The sequence below is a fragment of the Falco cherrug genome, chromosome 2 (genome assembly GCF_023634085.1).
Source record: "Falco cherrug isolate bFalChe1 chromosome 2, bFalChe1.pri, whole genome shotgun sequence".
NCBI lineage: Eukaryota > Metazoa > Chordata > Aves > Falconiformes > Falconidae > Falco > Falco cherrug.
The window spans coordinates 7,410,891-7,432,880 of record NC_073698.1 but is presented as its reverse complement, the minus strand read 5'-3'; the positions used below and the strand labels follow the sequence as shown (position 1 = coordinate 7,432,880).

Below are 21,990 nucleotides of genomic sequence, written 5' to 3'. Positions count from 1 at the left end.
TGAAGATCCAGTTCTACATTTTTTCACTTGAACAATTCTGTCAAATACAATTAATAACAGTTTCACATAGAAACTTCATCATCTTTCTCCAGGCTTTTTTTTTTTTTTCCGTTGTTATCCTTAGTCTTTTTGTCACAATCCCAAGGAGAGGGATGTATGGGCAATTAACATCTGAAAGGTCTTAAGAATAAAACAGGACACTGACTTTGTACTGAAATACAACCTCGGGTACTCTAAAATTCAAATTGAGATTTGCTATCCTAATTTGTATTTTAGGTTATTCTGGTGAACCATGCAAGAAATTAATTTGGGACAAGTAATTTTTCCTTAGATTTGCTTGAAAAGACTCCAAACACATCTTCCCCTCAGGCCCTCAGGGGACAACGAAAGGGAAAGCATACAATTCTTCCACCTGCACATCTTATACTACCCTTATCCTAAAAACTTGTTTGCACTTTTAAGTTTTCCTATCCAATGTCTTCAAATCTTATAATGCATTCCTGATCCATCCTTTAAGCTCCCCAACCCTGTCTTTCTACCACATACAAACTTACGCATGCAATAAGTAGGTAAGATGTTATCAACATTTTGGGTGCAGGAATAGCATATTCTTGTACTTCAAACAGTACCAGATACAATGTATGGCCAGGCAAAAGTTTATTTCTAATATCCTAACCCTCATAACACTACTATTTACATTTCTTCTGTGCTGAAGAATAGGTAAGTTACTGAATGAAATGCTTTAGTAAATAACTGAAAGGCTGTTCAGTGATCTTTACAAAAAGAAAAGAAATAGAAAAGGAAAAAAGGAAATACTGTATTTTGTAAATTAAGGATTATTGTGTTAATATTCCAGTACCTGTTCCAAGGCCTATCCTGAGACCTCCCAGAAAGTGGTTGGCTAGTTTGTTGTGATCCCAGACTGTGAGCTCTACACAGGCTTCTTTCAAATCTTCTGGCCTAAAGCCATCGTAGACCATGGTGTGGTTGAATATTGGGTTTGTCGTTTTTGTCACTGTTCTTGTTTTCTGTCGACTTTTTCTGCTAGTATCTGGAAGAATGGTACTTCAAAAAGAAAGTGGTGTCAGTTTGCACTTGCACAGCATGGCCTGCATTAAACATACTGAATAGACAAAACCTACTGATTAACGCTGTTCTTTGCATGTTAGAATATGGCTGAGGATAAGATGCTTTATCATGAAGTCAAAGGTCATATTCTCAGTCCCTTCCAAGAAACACTGCCAGCGTGTACCCACCCTTGAGCTTCAGAGGGTGGAAGGGAAGGCAAAGTCAGGTGGGGAAGAGGCACAATGAGTTTATTTGCTGTATGATCAGGAATGGCGCTGAAACCCTTTTGTTGCTGACACAGATTTCCCAACCATCTTGTTATTTTTGTCTCTTTACATTTTAAATCTGTATGTGGAAAGGAAGGAGAATAAAATACAACTGTGCTCCCTTCTGTCTCCTCCCATGATTTGCTAAGCTAAACCATACTCTTGCACAAACACGCTTTGTTTAAATGCAAATAAAAGCAGGCACAATTTTGACTAGCCCTTCCACCAAGCAACTGAGCAGACAAGATAAAAAGAGTAGTGATTACACTGGAAGTCCTCCCTGTGGAAATTTTACCTGGTGATATATACTTAGCATCTTGAAGCTGTAAGCCCTGCAGGACAATTTACATTACAATAAAGGAGAATCAGAACACAATTAGGTGTTTTTTTATTTCAATGTAGAAAAAAAATGAAGATAAGATTAGAAAGCACAACAGTAGCGTTATTAGGCCACCATGTTTGGTGACTTCAGTTCTTACCACTTAATAAAAGAGTTGAGCCTGTTGCCTCTCAGAAGGGGAAGGTCACGGCATTCCTTCACCCAGATGTGGACCTCACCAGTAGATAGAGACTTCTTTCCTGTAGAAATAAAACAAAACATCTGCCTAAGCCTTGTAGATCCCTTTTAAAGGTAACTTCTATGATGTAGCAGTTCCTGCCCATCTCTAGAGATGGTACTCAGCCTAGACTCTCATTATCTCACGTCTTCATTCAACATCCCTCTCTGTACTCTGGAAGCTGCAGTCTTCATCCCATCAAAGTACTGCAAGATCACCTCATGTCTGTATTCCTACCGTGACATTTGTTCTGTTACAAGTAAACAAATACGCACTACTGGTCTTCTCTTTCCAAGCCTCCTAGATAAAGAGATCAGCTTGTCTTCAGTCTATGTGATGATAGTATTTATCGCCACTTGTACTTTCAAGTAAGCTCCTTTGTGCTCTTAATGTATTTAATTCTTATTGACTGACTGGCTGGATTAAAGACCTGACCTGGCTTCACTCTCAGATCAGCCAGTTACCAATTGCCAGACAAGATTAAACCAAACAGATCTATAATAAGATATAATTATTCTATAAATTGCTGCATTCTAAATACTTATTGCCATTTTCTACTTCTAATATTGCTTGAATTTAGTTTGTTGTCATTGTTTATTTAGCAGATTACAGCACCTGCCTGCTGATTTAGAGTCTCTAAATTTATTAGTGCGAAAACAGAATTTTTGTTACACATACGGACTGCATTACAAATCTAAAATTTTAACAGTGAGGTGATTTCTTCTGTAGTAACATCAAAAGCAACAAAAAGTCCTAAAGTGATCTTTGGATCCTAAACTGAATTCATGACCAGGGTGACATAATCCTCTAGGGGAAAAAAAAAAAAAAAAAAGTTTTACTTTTTTGTTAAAACAAGATGTCTGAATTGGGTGAAAAACATCAAACAGCTTTAAAAAAAACACCAAAAAAACCCCACCAAAAAAAGAACAAAAACCCCAAAGGCCTGACAAACCCAAACAAAGAAGCAATGCATACCTCCAACAGGGTGTGGGACATACTGGAGGGCTAGTTTCATCTCCCCTCTGTTTTCTAGTTTAAAAGCCATTGTTGAAGTCTGAAATAAAAAAAAAACAAAACAAAAAAACCCAACAAAATCAAAACGAAAAAAACCAAAACTCAAACCTTGCAGTTCACGCACAGACTTTACTATACAAAATTTTCCACTAGAACAAGCTTGACTTCCACATGAGGCAACTTTTTTCTCTTGTTTCCTTAGCCATAAATCTTCCCTCTGTTTACAGGACATGAGAGATTTTAGGGCATGTTTAACCACTTCACAGTGCCTCGAATACACAGCTCTTCCACTAAAACAAAAAAAAAAGACCAGGAGAGGCCAAAAGGCTTTGAGGGTGCATCTTTTCCACTGTTACGCACTTATTTAACACTAGAACATGTGCTCTTTCAGTCAGGACACTACTTCTTTGTGCAACAGAAAGTGTGCTTTTATAAAACAAATTTCTGTAGGAATGATTTGTCTCATTTAATGCAATCTAAAAATCAATCTCAAAACCAAATCAGCTTCAAAAACAATTATCTTTCAGAAAGGCACAAGAATATGTCACTTCTTCATAAAGAGTCATGGACCACCTGTAGATGGAACACGACACCTGTTTTCCTGGTTACATTTCTCTACCCAGAGCAGTTTTAAAATGAAACTACAGTGCTAAAGACTACCGTGACATTCCTGTTTTTTTTCTACAACTTATTAAACTTTGGATTAGTTAATTTTGGAATGAATTAATGAAGTAAATCCAAGCGGAAGAAAAAAAAAAAAAAAAAAAAGAAAAGGAGAAAAACAACAAAAGAAACCAGAACTTCTGGCAGTGGCTTAGCTAAAAGTTTAGATGTTGGCTGAAACTCAGTAACAAACAAGAGGCACGCAGACACGGAAGTCATTCTTGCATCTGATGTTAAAATGTTGCTGCACTTGCTCAGTATTCTCACGAGCTTTACTACATATTCAGGGAAGAATTGCCTTCAAGTATCTGTTGCAGCAACATGATTTAAGTGAAAAATACCTTGAAATTCCTATTCCTTAGACTATGAGGAAGTTTTTCCTACTGTAATAGCTACCTACACTAGACTAGCAGAAACCTTAGAACTGTATGTTCCATTTACCAGTAAAGAGGTATTTATGATTATAACAACACAAAAAACACAGAGCACACAAGACCGGCCTATATAAATAATGACTTGGTTTTGCACTTACACAGTGGAAAACACAAAATAGCTAACCCAGCCTTATTAACCTACCCTTGGCTTGAGTGGAAACCAGTTGATCTGCTTGTTGGATTTATCATTCCAGTCCCAAGTTCCTAAATCCAGCTCCACTTCACCAAGGAAGCTATTCCTCCCAAAGGTATCATTGTGCCAGACAGAGATATTAAGACTTTGGTTCTTTAGAAGATCCTTCTCAATTTTATACTGCCAGGAGGAAGAAACAAAAAAAGGATAATTAAAACAAGCCGGACTTTTATCAATGCTGTGTCTGAAAGTGACAGGGTTAGGAAAAACACATCTGGGTTCATACAACCATAACTGCTCACTTCATTTCAGAACAAAACTCTCTTCATCCTTTACTCTACTTCCAGCATCTTAAACTCATAATTAGCGTATGTTTGTTTGCAAGAAGCATACAACAGCGAGTGTTCTCAATGCTGTGTCCAGAGTACACTGTAGAGTTAACCTATCAATGGAAGGACATAGGTACTTCTAGAGCAATACATCTCATCTTAGATGCTCTCAAAAGAGGTGTTAGACCTGTGCCTAAAAGTTAAGCTTCCTCATACTTCATGCATGCAGTATTTCATATCCAGTAACAGTTTGATAAATACCCGCAGTATTTCATTATAGACTGGATTAAAGGTTTTCTTTTTGACAGAGGTCTTCCGTTTGCCCAGCTTGTATTTCTCTGGAAGCAGGTACGTCTTTACATACCTAAAATTTAGACAGGCTTGTTAGAGGAGCAGAAACACAATCCTCTCCAACTTCCCCTTCTAAAATACACAAATGTTTGCTTATAAAGTAGAAGAAATGCACTTAACTAGCCATTATGTTGTTCAGCTTGTTATGATTAAGAAATGGAACAACAGTGGTGAAATATAACAACAGTTTCTGAAGTAGGGCATTAACATCCTTCTACCTGGGGGAAGTCTGTTGAAATACCTCCTCAACACATAAAAATACAGAATATTTAATTATTTAATTGAATTTTTAAAATTATTATTTATATCTTTAATATAGTATGCTTACATATCATATTTATAGGCTCTAATCCTATTGAAGACTAAAGCATGATTTACCATCTGGAAAGCTGAATTTTAAAAGAGAATTTTGTGTTCTTAAAAGTTTGAGCTTCCCATGTTAATACATGTACCAATTTATAGTGGCAATTCTGTATTCAGTTCAGAGTGGAAAACCACGTAAAGACTGTTCATTTATTTATTGGGTTGTTTACTCCAACAAGTTATAGCATTTTTTCCAATCTCTTTTCTTTTTCATGTTATAAGAAAAGCTTCTATTAGGAAAAAAATATATTCTCTGTACTTACGGGTCTGAACGCTGTCGCTTAACATCTGCCATTGCCAAGTCTTTACACTGGCAAATAAAAATGTGGAGCTCATTCAGCTGTTCTACATAATCAATAGCAAACTGAATGTTCCCCTTCACATCAACGTTGCCAAAGTCTGCACTATAGATGCTCATTAGGCTTCCGCTCACCTGTATCATAGAAGAGGAGTAAAAATTTCCAGGCTTTGCATTTCATCAGATACTTCAAGATTAGAGGAGAAGTTATACTCAGAATTCAGACAGCAAAGAAATCAACTGTGTCCCTTTAGATGTAGTAACGAAACGTAATAGACACTTTTATACAAGCTTCTCAGGAAGCAGATTGAAAGTTGTTTATAAATCAAAGGTGTTAGGCCAAGTTTTACACCAAAAAAATTTGAAAGTGCATTGCATTGAGACAGAAAAAACAAAGTGATAGGATGCTGCCAGTCTGGAGATTGCCTGTGATCAGATACTTGAAATATCTCTTCAGCTGATCTTCCTTGCAGAAAGCAGAGCCTAAGAGTTTAAGACAGGCCTTCTGCAAATACTGACAAAAAGATTAGTGATAAAGCCTAAATGGCTTAATCATATACCTAAATAAAACACTGAAAATTAAACACTACATATAAGAAAGAGAAGGATGTAAAATTTTTTTTAATGTATCATTCCCCAAAATACTACCTTTCCCCATAAAGTCCACAAGCTAATGACTTTTGATTAGCTAGTTCACCGACTTCATTATGCATCCCACATACCAATACTGTCTCTTGCTTTCACTTATTTCTTTCCCCTTTCTTCTTTTTGAAATGTTTGTTCTATATAAATTGTTCCTCACTTTCAGCTACAAACATACGCTCTTAGGGTAAAAGCCTCTCTTTGTTCAGTGTTTATTGAGTACGCTGCACAGTGGAGTCCCAAACAGGCTCCTATATGTTACTAGACAACAACAAAGTAAAACTGATTTTACTTATTTGTTTCAGGCAATTCCATGCAAGGGTTCACATAACAGAGGGAAGGATGGACATGGAGATGCGAAGGGAAGACAGATAAGAGGAATAAGAAGGGATGCAAAACAACACTGAAGAGATTAGCAAAAGCAAAGTGCCGTTAAAACAAGGCTTTGGTTTACATACAGAGGATAAGGAGGCCATGCCAGAAGAGCCACTAAGATTGGTTAGAGAGCTGGGGCTCTTCTTGATTCTGCCAAAGGAATAACTGCTTTCTGATGTTGTATCTGTCTCTCTGTCATCGCTCTACAAAAACATCACAGAAAGAAAGTCTGTGTAGGCTCTAGTCACAAGGAACATTAAAAAAAGAAACAAACAGAATTTTAATGCAGACAGACTCAGTGAAAACCTGAATTTTAATCCCTTTGTAGTGCAACACGAGTAATTAATATTTCTCAAATTAGGTCATGTGCTTAAAAAAAAGTTGAAACGGAATTTTTCCGATGGAAAGCCCACACTGAAATTTTTTTCAAGCAATAATGCAACCAGGTTTGTTTTTTGGTTTTAAATCTCAAATAGGAATGAAGTAGTACAAAGTTAACTTTATTGGTACAATTAAACTCAACTTCCCTACTTCACTATCACACACATAAACTTATGCAAGTGATCATGCTCAGGTTTCTTACCAGCCCCTTTCTGTTACACAGCAAATACTATCAGTTCTGTGCCCTCTATCTTGAGGGCAGCTAGGTGGAGGGTAACATGCACAGTAGAACAGCACTGGATATAGTGAATGGCTTTTGCAAAAAGCCTTTCTTGCAAGAGGGCAAGCTTTCCATCAGGGAACTGCAGTTTTGGTTTACTTGGTCATTATCAGGTTACATGCTTACAACCCTGTTCTGTCTCAATGCTATCATGGTGCTAAAGTATCAATGCTTTACTTCCCTTGTGTGCTTTGGCATCTTCCTATGCAAGCAGAAACATCATCTCCCTGTTGTATTTCACCTGTGAACAATTTACAAGGCTTCCCCTCTCCTCTATACAGTTTTGAACTGTTGCCACAGATCTACTAACAGATGCCAGATTAGTAATCAATTTCTATACACATAAAGAAAATTAATATTTATAGAAACAAATATCTATAAGCATTTTGAATAAGTCTTTTTATAAAGATTCATTGATTGTGGCTTATCTGGCTGTGTCCACACTGCTAAGCAAAAGCAGGCCAAAAGGTATGGACTGACTAATGTCCATCCTACCTAGGGCAAGGCTCCTTGAGAGAAAACCCGTTTTGGTGAGCACTATTTGGGACTGTCCAAATAAATCCGGGGAGTGAAGTTACGGTTGAGCAGTGTGGATAATCAGTCCTGAAACATGGACTCTTTGAAAGACGGGAAAATCCTGAGCCCTCTTACAGAGGAAGGTTATATGGCTTCCCTAAGACCGTTTTAGCTGCTGTCCACACAGCACGTCGGCAGAAGAGATACAGGACTACGCCCAGCTCTGCTTACTTTCAGCCCTGTCCTTAATTTACTCAGAGCCTGCTCTCTGGCTGGGAACAGTCAAAGCTCTTCTCATGAAAGTTTGTGGAATGTCTGGAAGTTCAGAGACAAGGAATTATTAAGCACTGGGGTGACTACATGCCTCCAGAACATGTTACACATTTTATTTCTTTTTTATTATTTTTTATTTTGAAGTTAATTCCAAATGTTAAATAAGGATATTGTTACTATTTACAAATAGAGAACCCTCAATTTGTTAGGCTGGTATCTCTTTTAAGCAGAAGGAAAAGACAATGGTACTTAAGACATTTCTTTGTATTTCTTCTTTAATTAGAAAGCATGATATTATCAGAATTCATTATTTTAAAATAATTCCAGAACTGAACTAGCACATAGAAATGAGTGTTAATACTATTTGACTACATTGTATCTACAAAGCTTATTTTTAACCTGTTATTTCTACCAGATTTATGTTACCCATTCATTAGTTTCCTGCTTCATGTTGGCCAGATGGTACTTCGGTAATGATAAACTCCAGAATCAGCACATGGTGTGTATATATATATATATACACACACTGTATTTTTATAGATATACACTATTTTTTGCGTATATATACATATATATGTGTGTGTGCATGCATTCGTATGTCATGTAATACATCCTGTGCTGTGAGCTTGGTAACTTAAGACACTATTGGGACTAATGACAATTTACAAAAATACATTTGGGGGACAGAATAAAGAGATTTGGGTCCTGACAATTTCTTGGAATATCAACATGAACTATCCCCAAGCCCCTTCTGCTGTGACCAGATTGATTACATATAATCCTTTAGCTTTCAAGTATTTGTCAGACTGTTTCATTCAGAACTTGCATGAGTAAGCTTGTTAACGGCTTCTTACAGAGGCTGGAACTGGTTGGTTTTAGATGCCCAGATACTAATTTCAGACTTGTTTATTATGCCACCACTAATGCTTTGAAATGCTAATCTTTTGATCCATCCCTGGTGCAATGTTAACAGTCTTAGAAAAGCTTTCTGTGCATTCTTCTCAGCAGAAGGGACATTAGGACAGTGTAATTTTAGAGATCTTTAACTGAAGAGGTGTAATTCATAGACACTGAATGGTTTTAAGTTCTGCACTTACAGTAGGATTAATCAAACCTGTATCACCACATTTTGGTTATTTCAGACTTTAGGAGGGTGTAGGGTAAGTCAGGGCACAGTATATTCCTGATTCTGACCCTTCAGTCCTTTTAGACATGTTTTTAGAAAAATGATCCAAAAGATTGATGCTTATGCTGCAGTTATAATGGGAAGGGCTGGGATAAGCAGCAATTCTTCATTTTACAGTACAGATGCAGGTATTTCTGTGGTATCTATGCCCCAGATTCCTATGTCCCATTTAAGACTGTGTCTACTAATACATATCCTCATTGTCAGGGCTGGGGTGTTTGTACCACCACGTACTAACAGCTTAGGGGAGGAGGAGTTTTGGATGTACATTTGCCATACAAATTCACATTCATGCTATGGCACTCAAAAAAAAAAAAAACAAAAACAAAAAAAACCCAAAAACCAGAAAAGAAAGAATCTGTGGTGTTATCCAAGTTCAACAAGGACGAGGTATTTCCTATTCTCCAGGGCTTTCTGTTCCCTGTGACCAATGGAGCTACCTCTTTTAGGCATTTATGGCAGAGGTTTGTGCTTGGTCTTAACACTCTCCACTTTTTTTTTTTACTGTCTGTTGGGGACTCATAAAACCAGGCAATTCAAATCATTTATCACTTTCAGACTTCAGTGACATTTTAAGAGATTTGACTATGGCTTCAGAGCTTATTCCATGGCCCCCACAATGATAATTATAATTATTACCAGCACAGTATGTTCTTGGAAATTCTGAAATTTCACTTACACAGAGTTAGCAGCCTGGTACCTGAACCTACATCCCTAAGAACACCACCAAGCTAATAGCCCTCTGAGAAGTGTTACCAGATGGTGACTTTCTTACAGTCTTACACACTCATTTTAGATTTTAGGCTGTGAAGAAAAATGTATGCACATAATTATGTTCTGAAGGGGGCGGGGTGGCAGACCTGTTAGTTTAAGGAGAGAGAACGCCTTTGGGAATAACAGCAAGCATTCACTACACTTCAGTCTCCTAGATAAAACATGCTCTGTACGTTGAGCTGTACAGTAAGAATAAACGTCTGGTTACTGGACCAAAGCTTTTGAAAGGTTAATTAGCCACAGGTTGTTTGGGATCATCTTGTGATCATTACGTCACAAGCTCAACTCCATGCCATCATCCAACAGCAAACTGACGTGGCAGACCCTGGAGAGCACTACTTGACAAATACAAAACAAAAGTACACAAAAGTTTTAGTTATAGTATTGCAGAGGTGGAACTTGCCTCTTCCTGTAGGAATGATGGTACTGACTTGCTCAGTCCTTTGAGTTTTTCAGGATTGGAAAACAGCTTATCAGGCTGTGAAGGCACTGTGGAAACTAAAGAGCAGCAATTCAAAAGGCTTCAAAAATACATTTGTACATCAAAATTATTCCGTAACAGGACATGGTTAGAAACAAACAACTTCAGATGAAATACATGCACATGCACAACCAGTTTACAGCTTCGATGCAAGATTTACACACACCCCCCCCATAGGACCCAGAGAAGCTCTCATTAAGAAGAAGAATCTACTTTGACACCTCCTATAACACTGACCAAAGAACTTTGGCAGGAGCAGAAGCGTTTACATTGCTTGACATGATGTGCAAGCCTGGGTGCTGCAAGCAAATTCTGATGAAACATGACGAAGAAAACATTTTCAGTTTACCTTCTAGATTTTCTTCCTAGAACAAGGACAAGTATACTCACGCACTAAACCATACCATTGACATTAGAATCATCACAAGGTTCTTGGCAAGAAGTTCATGTACAAGCCAAACACTGTTCTTTTATTTGCTCAGTTTAATTAATTGCAATAAGAACATTTGCTTAAATCATGCAATTTTTAGACCTGAACAAGGAAGTTTCAAGTATTCATAGTACATTATAAGATGGATGTCTCATTAACGATGCATTTTTTTGCAGCCTATCTCTTAAACTTTTGTATACCTCTACTGAAGATCACTTCTATGCTCTTTCACTGTACAAAGCTTAATTGCACAAAGTAGCCTTGCAAAAATTCAGTTTGCTGTATGCCCACAATTCTCAGAATTTTTCATGCTCTAACCCCACTTACATTTAATAATGCACTAAAGCTCTATATCTTTGGACTGGGTACACCTTGTGAAATGCACCAATACTGAATATCACATGACCGATAATTTGGCAACAAACAGCCGGCTACAGGGGCATGTATCTATTGCATAAAATGAAACACTGCACACACCATGGGATTGTTTGCAAGCTGTGAGTTAAGCTTTTGCAAAGCTTTTGCTGTTGAAGCTCAAATAATGATCACCAGTATCAGTTATTGTCAGTATGCAGTTAGATGCAGTTTCCCCATTGAGCAAGTATCTAGTGCAGATGTAGAACTTGTTAGCTGTTAAATAAAAAAGGATTTTTAATGTATTAGTTTAAATATCAGTGGAGGAGTCTCTCCATTGTCTACTAGAAGAATGCTGTTACTCACTTCCTGCTGCATTTTCATTCCTCTCTTGATGCTGATCAGGTTTTGGACCTGCTCAGTGCAATATTGGCAACAGTCACTCAGTAGCACAAACAGCTTTGCAATGTTATAATATTTGCTTCAATATATTTTATATGTGGGAAGTTTTTTACTTCCCCAGACCCCATATGTTTCTGTGTTTTGCATCATTGTCCTCCTTTGAGGAGCTGGATCACAACAAAGGTAATGTGAGTGTACAAGCTAAGCAAAGCAAGAAGATTTTCATGAGAACTTGCCTTATTCTGTCTGTACAGCTATCAGTTTGGCTGTTTGTCATTTTTTCAAAACTTCCCTGAATAAGTTTAACTCAAAAAACCTCCACCCTTTTCAGATAAATGTCTACACATTCCATATTGAATGTAAAACATGCTTTCAGTAGTGGCCTTCCTTTGAAAGCAAAGTGCAGTACGGTACTTAAGTCTTGTTAATTTACTGGACACTGCACCCATACTATTATGCTACTATCATCCTATCTATACTATAGGCCACTAACAAGCAAGATGCTTTAAAGCATCTAAAATATGACAATAAATGCAACTGTGCACAATTGCTTTTTAAAACTGTAGTGCTCCAATGCAGTTAATAAAGAATTGTGTTACATTATACCATATTCAATGTTATTCAATGGTTTTCTATTGTGTTCATCTTGACATGTTCTTAGAACAGATTTGCTTTCATTTTGCCTAGGTTTGGAATTTCTAAAGGTATACAGAAAAATTTAACAGTAAGGCACCTGTAACATACTAATGGATAGATGATATCAACAGTAGCTGATATCGCAGTTCACCTACTGCTTAGAGTAATTCTACTTTGCTGATTGAGACAGGGATTATAAGAGAGGTTCCTTTCCAGCTGAGCTGTTCTGAAGGGTGTTTTGCACTAGCCAAAGTCATCTTGCATCTTATAACAGAACAGATGAACAGACAAATTCAATATTTACTCAGGCCAAGTTTTTCAACTGAGCTAATGTTCAAAGCTCTCAATGATTTCAGCAACTTTCATAGGTTGAATGACCAAAGGCCAAAATAATACACTGGTAGGTGGCACAGAGTTTCTACAGATATAGCAAGACATAACATAAGTATATTCCTTAAGAATAAAACAACACAACAAAATTCTACAAAAGCATTATGTCATGCTGATGTTAATCAAAAGTGCAATACAAATCTTGGCTTAAAAAAATTATAATATAATCCTTCCCTAGCAAATAGAGGGCATTGAAAAAACAACAAACTTCCATGCAGATACAAAAGATATTTACCATCTTCAGCACTAAGAGCTAATTCTTCCTTTGGATTATTTATTTTTCCTTTATCTGCGCAGAAGAAAAGTAACACATAGTTAGAAATTTTGCTGTTCAGTAAGATAAAATGGATGGCAGATGGTAATCACAGAATTAAGAGTAATGAGGACAAAAAACCCCAATGAACCATCAGAGCCATGGGAACGGTTAAATTCAAGAGATGCTTTCTACTTCACACACTACTTCAAGCCTACGTCCAAGCAGCAGTTTCATGTTGACAGTTTCTATCACTGTACTGTTGCAACGATCAATGTTAGTACATACCTAAAACCTAGAAACCAGTTAGAAGCAAGCAATAGCATGAGTAGTATCAGAAGAGTAATTTGCCAACAATAGCCAACATCTTTCAAAATCTACACCTCCACGCTTCAGTTTACAAATGTAAGTTTATGTCTTCCCCATTAGACATGAGATAAGTATGAAAACACTCGGAGGCAGCATGAAAGGAAACAGGAGTAATAATTTGTAAGAATTCCTAGAGGGCTACAAAGGGAAGTCAGGAATTAATTTTAAGTACAATCTTGTCTCACTGTACTCTCTTGAAGCGAGTTTGGTATAATAACTGCAGGAAACACAGGTGAAACTCTACTAAACTAAGATGATTTTGTTGTACTTCCACTGCCTACTAATTTGACCCAAGCAAGCCAGCAACAGTGGCAGGTGTCGCTCATTACCAATTTGGATAGTTGCCAATACTTCCACTATTGAAAAACTATCCAAAAAACAGTTCATCACTGTTCAATGCAGTGCGTTTTTGGAAGATGTCTGCTTCATAGACTAGTGTTGTTTCAAAAATTAACACAAAGAACTGAGAACTACACTGTATGAGAAGAGAACACAGTTCTATAGCACAGTCTCCATACAGCTTATTGAGAAACAAAGACAAAACCACTACTTGGCAAAGCTGTACGGAAGATCAGCATGAACATTTTAAGCCAAACTGCAGATCAGGGGAGACACATGCAAGCTTTGTGCTCACTTGAGGTGGCTGATGGAATGTCCTCTAGACTTTTGGAAGGCATTTTCCTATCTGCACTCCTTTTCAAAGCCATCAAAACAGGGTTTATTTCTTCTTCTGAACCTGTTATGAGACAAAACGCATGAACACTGCACATACAGACATGCCATTTTAAGCAAGTCACTGAAAACCCAACCATGGGTTTCTCATGAGAATCTATTTTGACTGTTAGCAAAGACAGTGAACATTCAATGAAAATACAAAAAGAAATCCAAAACAAACAAAATAAATGTCTAATTTTATGTGTCCATTTGCTCTCTCTAAATTCTTTCAGCCATCAGTAGAGAGAGGCAGGTTGGTTGGTTTGTCCTGTGTAGGTATCTGCCTGTACTGACTAGTAACAGTTTGGGGCAATTATGGCACTTAACTGTCTAAAAAAATATCAGATAAACTCAGAGACTAGCCATTTTGTAATCAACTTGTTATGTATCAGCACAAAAAAGTTCATAGCTTTAGTTTTTCCCTCTGTGCAAATTTGTCTGTAATATTTTCTCCTCAGTGAAAGACATTTTGTTTCAGTACTTGAGTAACAACCACAAAACCACCCAGCTGTGGAGGTATTTGGATCCCTGACGTTACACAATTGTCTCTAAGGGCAGAATCAAGACACTCCTAGCTCCTTCAGAATCCTTGAAGACCCTACCCTCTCTCCTCCCTACCTCACCTTCCGCCCCAGCAGCCAACCAATCAGGCCTTACAGTGTTGCTGCCTGTAATTATGGGTAAAAGCAAATTATGTTTCATTTTTTCTTATTTGTCTTGAGTTTCCACTGATTTCTATTGGAATCTCACTTTCAAAACAGGCTCAAGAGTACAGTGGCAGGCCCGGTAAACTTCACATATTTCTCAGAGCCTCCAGGTGAAAAAAAAAAATTCCCAGTCTCTCAGTATGAGATTAAAAAGATGAAATTATCTCCTCTACCTTAAGCTCTTTGATGACTACCACACACTATTTGCTAGAGCTGGCATTCAATCAAATAATAAGAATTCTACTAAACAGATAATGTATATGGCCACTTGCTAGTGCAACAGGCAGCAGTGCTAAGTGGAATAGCACAGGGTATTGGTATGAATGAATATCTCCACATCCAGCCATTCCACTGGTGTTTACCTTTGAAGACTAGCTGGTCAAACTAAAGAATGAACTCAGTCAGCCACTGAATTATTTTTTTTTCCTTTTTTAATCCAGTATAATTAAAAGAAATATCAGATATTGAATGTTAATATTATTAATTTGAAGACAATGTCACAGGGGAGGAAGAAAAGGGTTAAATCATGAAGACTGATGTGATTGATCCAAACTGCTAAACTCCCCTTACCAAAAAGGCTTACCCCAATGTAGTATGCATTTGTCAAACACTTTCCAATTAAAGGATTTAATTATTTCTTCCCATCCTTGCCAAATATCTGAAGCATTCAATTAAGTATCATACAGACTTTCATTTAAAATATTTTAAATTAGCTACTAAAAAAAAAAATAATTGGAGCCATGTTTAACAACCCAGCACCATGAATTTTAGAAATCAGACAGCTCACAAGTTGAACTTCTGGTTCCACAGTGGGAATCAGAGTTTTCATCTGAAAAACCAGATCCCAAATTTGAGCCGACCCCTTCCTCTTCATCATTTTCCTCATGCTGAGACATTAGGCAGATTTGAGCTCCTTCTGGCTGGGAGGAGCTGCTCTCATCTTTTAGTGGTGTGCTTGCTCTTCTGAATTTCAACAGTGCTTTAAATTCTGAATGCTTTTCAGAGGTATCCAAGGATGTGCTTCCGTCTTTCCTTCCTTTCTCATTTATCTTGAATGGCTTGACTGCAGTCATATTGACCTCTCCTTCCAAGGGAGGAAGATCAGCTGGAGCCATGTTTCTCTTCTCTATTTTATTAATACCTCCATTTCTTTCAGGAAGATCAGAACCCTCAGTTTCATTTACTGCAAGATCATTTACTGAAGCTTTGATGTTTTGTTCTGGAGCTCCCCCTTTGACAGTTATCTTCATCCGTGTATGATACCTTCTTAAAGGACTATGTGGCTGTAACAGTGTCATGAATGTAGTCTCTTTTTGTGATGGAAACATATGATCCCCAAACTTTTCCCATTTATGTAACTCTCTGGATACTGGACATGGACCTTCAGATGCATCTTGAATAAGTTTTTCTAAAGAGCTATTGAATTCATTGAATTTTACAGCGTTTGAAACATAATTTTTTTCTATTTTTTCTTGTATTTCTTGAGGATGATCTCTCTCTTGATGCAGAGCATGCACACTTAGACTCATCTGCATTTTACTTTGCATTTTCTTATCCATGTTTTCCAGCACAGAAGCTGATGTTTCAGAGACCTCTTTTGGTAGTTTCTGCAAATTAACGTCAAATACTCTATATTCAGCCTTGGATGGTGCAGATCTTTCTCTGGTCTCACCAGTTTCCTGCAGCAATTCTCTATCATGCTCATGGGTTGTGCTTATAACTTGCACCTCAGCAGTCCTCTGTTCCATGCTGTCAGCACCTTTGGGTTTAGGAGGGGGTGTTTCTGAGGCCTCCTTCAGCAACTTCTCTAAAGCAGAACTCAAGCCGCTGACCTTGGATGGGGCAACAGACTTTTCTATGGTCTCGCCAGCTTCCTGCAGCAACTCTCCATCATGCTTATAGGTTGTGCTTATAACTTGCACCTCAGCAGTCCTCTGTTCCATGCTGTCAGCACCTTTGGGTTTAGGAGGGGGCATCTCAGAGGCCTCCTTCAGCAACTTCTCTAAAGCAGAACTCAAGCCGCTGAACTTGGATGGGGCAACAGACTTTTCTATGGTCTCGCCAGCTTCCTGCAGCAACTCTCTATCTTGCTCATGGGTTGTGCTTATAACTTGCACCTCAGCAGTCCTCTGTTCCATGCTGTCAGCACCTTTGGGTTTAGGAGGGGGTGTTTCTGAGGCCTCCTTCAGCAGCTTCTCTAAAGCAGAACTCAAGCCGCTGAACTTGGATGGGGCAACAGACTTTTCTATGGTCTTGCCAGTTTCCTGCAGCAATTCTCTATTGTGCTCATGGGTTGTGCTTATAACTTGCACCTCAGCAGTCCTCTGTTCCATGCTGTCAGCACCTTTGGGTTTAGGAGGGGGTGTTTCTGAGGCCTCCTTCAGCAACTTCTCTACAGCAGAACTCAAGCCGCTGACCTTGGATGGGGCAACAGACTTTTCTATGGTCTCACTGACCTCTTCAGGCTGACTAGTATCTTCTTGGCATGTTGATTCTACACTACAATTAGTTTGTGACATACTGTTCACATCATCAGATGTTTGCATTCCCACCCTTCTGTATTCAGAAGGTTGAGATGCAAAGGTTTCTCTAAGCAGGTTCTGCAAAGCAGCTTGAGGCCTCTGGGAACCCTCAAGAGTATCTTTGTCTGCTGCCTTGTGCTGTAGACAGAAACCTTCAAATTCCCTAAACTGTTCCCTGAGGCTTTTTTTGTTTTCATGCTCATCTGTCGATAGCACATTCACTTTTCCTGTGCTCTTCCCTACTTTTTTATCGGCAGGAGAAATGTCATGGCTCTGTTCTACTGTTCTTTCAAAGACCTTGCACTGATTTGAGTGAAGAACTTTCCCTTTCAAAATGTTTTCTTTTAGGTTCAAGCTAGATGACGTCTCAGAGGCTTCCTTTTCTAATTTCTTTAGGCCAAATTTAAATACATCAAGTTCAGCTTTAGGTAGAACAACCTTATCCATGGTCTCTGCAACTTCTTCTTTAGGGAGACTGACATCTAATGGAGTAGTCTTGTTCCCCACTTTTTCTACAGGTAAACATAGCCAATCATCTACTGCTGACTCCTTTGAAGCATCTTTATCATCAGGTGATTGGAGCAACTGCAGGGAAACATGATGTCCTTTTGATGAAACTATACTTTTTTCTACACATTCTTTAACTTCTTGATCTGGAAGACCCATCTTTTTCTGTGGTTTTGGGGTAACTGGTTTTCTGTCTGGCTGGATAAAGTCTGTATTTTGTGTGTGTGTCAAGTTCAGACCATTCAGGGTAGGAGATTCTAGAGGCAGTTCACATACCAGAGAATCTAGTTTCCGTGTTTTTTCTCTCTCAGATGTTTGGGTTTGTTGTTGAATTAACTCTTGCTTGCTCGCATTATCTGTGCTTTTTTTATCTTCCTTTGATTTTCTTTCACAGGTTACTGGACTGGTACTATCTGGCAAAGAAACATCTCCCCTGTCAATGTTACTCTGTAACTTAACCCCAGTATCCCAGAAATTTCTCAAACTCTGGAACTGTGAAGGATCTGAAATTTGATTCTTCAGCTTCTCATTAATTTTTTCTTTTAAAGACAAAACCTGGAAGCTGGGCTTCTGTCGGAAACAAGCAGCAGCTTTTCCTTTAAGTGTTTCTTTCCCATCTACTTCTTTCTCTTTGTTTTCTGGGGAAGCTGAAGTGGCACCAACTCTTGACTGCAAGTTACTGGCTTTTGGCAATTCTGTATATACGTGAACTTCATCAGGTGGAAGCGTTCTTTTTGACTTTCCAACTGCATGGCCTGATCCAAACTCAAAAGAGTTTTGGTGTTTGTTTCTTGAAGCCTGGCTTGCACAACTTAGTTCAGCACTACTTAGCATATTCTTGCTTTGATCACCCAATCCATTAGGTAGGTATATGGCAGCTGGTTTTATTTTGTCACTTCCTCCAAGACTCTTTAATGTACTGCCACCTGATGCATTAGAATTGATACTAACTTCTTGCTCTCCATGACTGGGGATAGTTTTATCCCCCTCCCAGAATGCTCTGATCTCCCTTATTCTTCTTTTTTCTTGTATTGCCTTCTCCAGTTCACATTTTTGAGCTGGTAACTTGTGTTCTTCATGTTCCAAGAGATTCGATTTTATATTTTGTTCCTTGATTTCTCGTCCACGTTCTTTTTCTTCAGCTTTTGTACAGTCAAATTCAGTTAGTGATTTGTCATTTTGTTCCTCATTCTCTTCCCCCTTCTTAGGTTTCATCCTCTCTTTTACCAGCTGTGTATCTTCTGAAATAAATGATGCAGGTGAAATACTGTTCCGTTGATTAATCCTTCCAAACAGTAACTCTTCCGTAACTCCCATTTTTTCATCCGTGCTAAGGCCACTGTCTTCTGTAGGAAGAACTGTTGTTCTGGTTGAGAACTCTACTTCCTCTTTGGGTTCCCTGCCTTGGGACTTAGCTGATACATGTTTCCTATCTTCAGTACCAGAACTTCTTTTAAACCAGTCTAAAACTTTTGATACAGATTCATCAGCCACTTTCGTGAGTTCATCTGCATGTTTGTCAGGCTTGAAAGTGGTTTTAGCATCTTGCTCCTCAACAAGATCAGGCTTACCTTGTTGAAGACTTGTAGAATTGATATTGGACATCTCATGTGGTTCTGTCTTAGCAGAAAGCTGATGTTCATCTACAACGTAAACAAACTTATCTGAGTTAGGAATCAGACACATGACTCTACAAATGTTTGATCTATCTTGAAAAGCCTCTCATATCATTTTTTTTTTTTTTAACTGTTAGCAGAGAAAGGAATTCTCTGTCCTTGTATTACTGGAAGGAACCATACTGTGGGCAATAAAGTGAAAAATAATTCCTGCGCTGAGATATCCTACTGGAAGATTAATCATACTACTTTTGAGGATGTAAGCAGATAAGATTAGTCATCCCCATTCTAAAGGGAATGGCTAAATGTCCCCTGAAGAGGGGACAGCCCAGCATATTTGTGTTTAGTCCCAGGAGCAAATCCCCAGGTCACAACTGGATTACTACCAAGGACAGTTGACAGTGGTACACCAAAAATGCTTTAGTTCCTATGCAGACAGATCTAGCAGGCCTTATGACAGATATTTTATCCAAATGCCATCACTTCACTTTCATCATTCACAATAAAGGTGCCTATCCATACTCTGGTCTGATTGTTAATTCTTAAGAATACCAACAGAACGTCTAGAAATACTGGCTACATTAAAGCATTAAATTCTAAATAATCTTTTTTGTATTCTAATTCTGCAATAGGTAGCACATTCCTACTATTTCTGTTTCCTAGCTTTTAATTCTTAGATACAAGTGATTCAAACATTAACGAATACGTGCTATATGCTACTGCATCCTATTCTTCACTCCTATTAATCTCTTACCAGTAATGTTTTTGTGTAACTTTGATTCATGGCTCAAGATCTGGTTGGATTTATTTTCACGTGTCTCATCAGCACTCAGTTCAATATTGCTATTTGGCAGGATATTGCTGGAGGTCTTCTGTGGAGTTTCAAGTTTCTTAGGAGTAACCGTCTTTGTCTGCGAGGTTTCATTAACCAGGAAGACTGACCTGTTAGTGTCACAAGGGCCAGATGCCGATGTATCTTCTTGTAAGCCATCTATTGGTTTTATTTCTAAAACTGATGAATAGGTTCCCAAAGGCTTTACAGCAGAAGTTTGCTTATTCCCAAATGAATCTGATCCAATAGCATCATTTCCACTACCCTTTATTTCATCAGATTCTAACATATCGAACTCTCCTGTTTCTCTACCATGGTGGAGCTGTGGGCTTTGCAGAGGTTCTCCTTTGCCTGTGCCAGATGAGAACCTCACTTGTTTTAGTTTTTCCAGTGAAATTTCTGTGGAGTCTTCTGCTTCTTCCCTAAGAGAGTTCTTCTCAGCTTCTCCTTCAAAAATAGTTGCAGTAGGAAGACCACTCTTTTTCTGAACATCTAACATCTGACTAACACGAACTTCTGAGTCAGTGGAACTTGAACTTGAACTGCGTTTCAAAATGCCCCTGGGCGGTGTACCAATGCCGTTAATCCTCTCCGGCTGTTTGGCTGGTTTTGGAACAAAGCCTTCTTTTTGTGACACTGGATCTGTTGCTTTGTGAATTAATTTTCTAGCTTTTGGGACAGGACGCTTAACTAGTCCTTTCTGCGATTCGCCAGCAGGTTCTACAGAAGGCTTCTTATGCTTCTCTGTTTCATCATCTTGTATGTTTGGTTGAGGTTGGCTCTCTTCTGAGAGTGACAAAACTTCTGTAAGACATATATAGAAGAAATCATGTGTTTACATGACATTCATCTGCATAAACACAGAAGTATGACAGCGCAGATCTAGAATGCAGCCATTATACTGGTTTATTAAAAACATCTGCAGTAAAAGGTGGAAATTCAACATATCACAAATCAACAATTGATTTCATTTGTAAGTACTAGGAATTCTTAGCAGATGAAAATCCTGCAGTTATTTCTTATTCTAGAAATACTATTTTATGACTCTAAAGATAGAGAACACACCAAATTTTTGATCAGCATTATTCCTGCAAGGGACAATATTTTGCAGGAAGGGCAGCTTTTGAATACACATACAACCCTTCAGCTTCAGAACATAAACAGCAACCTATAGAAATGGAAACAGGCTACTTCCACACTCATATGGAACAAGGTAAAATGCTGAAATTATGTCCTGGTAGGGAGGTGAATTTTTGCTTTTTTTTTTTAATTCCTAATGTGCAAGTCTTCCTTTTTCCTGTCAGCAAGCTTTATAACAGAAACAGGAGAGTAATTTCCACATATGAGTCTGTAAATTACAAGTTCAAATGTCTGCATTGTGATACATCACCACTCATTTACTTGCCTGCAGAGAACGCTGTGGGAAAGGGAGAATTTGACAACAAACAGGAGTGAGAAAACAAAGGAAAAAAATAAAGATCAAAGAGTTAGGCTTCTGTTGAACCAACAGCAGCAGTAACTGGAAGGTCACATAAACAGCCATTTCCTGAGTATATTTATATGTTTTACATAGGGTTTGAAATTAACTAGTTGATATCTCCACATAATTAAGATAAAACAGGTTTTGATACCTTACAAAAGGCAGCAATGAAAGTAAAAATTTCCATATAAGCCACCAAGAAATTCAGTCTTTTTTAGTCTTACCCTTCTTTGTTAGCTGAGGTAGAGTGGCTGGTCTGTTTTCTGATTCCCCACTGTTCAAGTTATCACCAGATGCAGTGGAATTAAATGGATTTCTTCTTTGCTAAAAGGGAAAGAAGATTATAATTGCAGTCAAATTGTTATACCAGCACACTCTTCACAAAATAAAGTGC

The 21,990-nt window shown here is 38.1% G+C and overlaps 1 protein-coding gene across 4 annotated transcripts in view; it reads right to left on the bottom strand.

Moving 5' to 3' along the window:
- Positions 1-21,990, bottom strand: part of SYTL2 (synaptotagmin like 2) — a 64,482-nt gene that overhangs the window by 3,023 nt on the left and 39,469 nt on the right. For 2 of the 4 annotated variants that reach the window (XM_055702906.1, XM_055702905.1), the window contains exons 6-19: positions 21,821-21,920; positions 20,039-20,920; positions 19,240-19,311; positions 13,853-13,954; positions 12,832-12,885; positions 11,535-11,582; positions 10,307-10,401; positions 6,577-6,696; positions 5,442-5,611; positions 4,726-4,828; positions 4,145-4,315; positions 2,867-2,945; positions 1,814-1,913; positions 860-1,065 (exon numbers count right to left, since the gene is read on the bottom strand). In XM_055702906.1, the coding sequence (XP_055558881.1) occupies positions 860-1,065; positions 1,814-1,913; positions 2,867-2,945; positions 4,145-4,315; positions 4,726-4,828; positions 5,442-5,611; positions 6,577-6,696; positions 10,307-10,401; positions 11,535-11,582; positions 12,832-12,885; positions 13,853-13,954; positions 19,240-19,311; positions 20,039-20,920; positions 21,821-21,920 (2,302 nt within the window). The other 2 variants (XM_055702902.1, XM_055702903.1) reach the window with 2 other exon arrangements.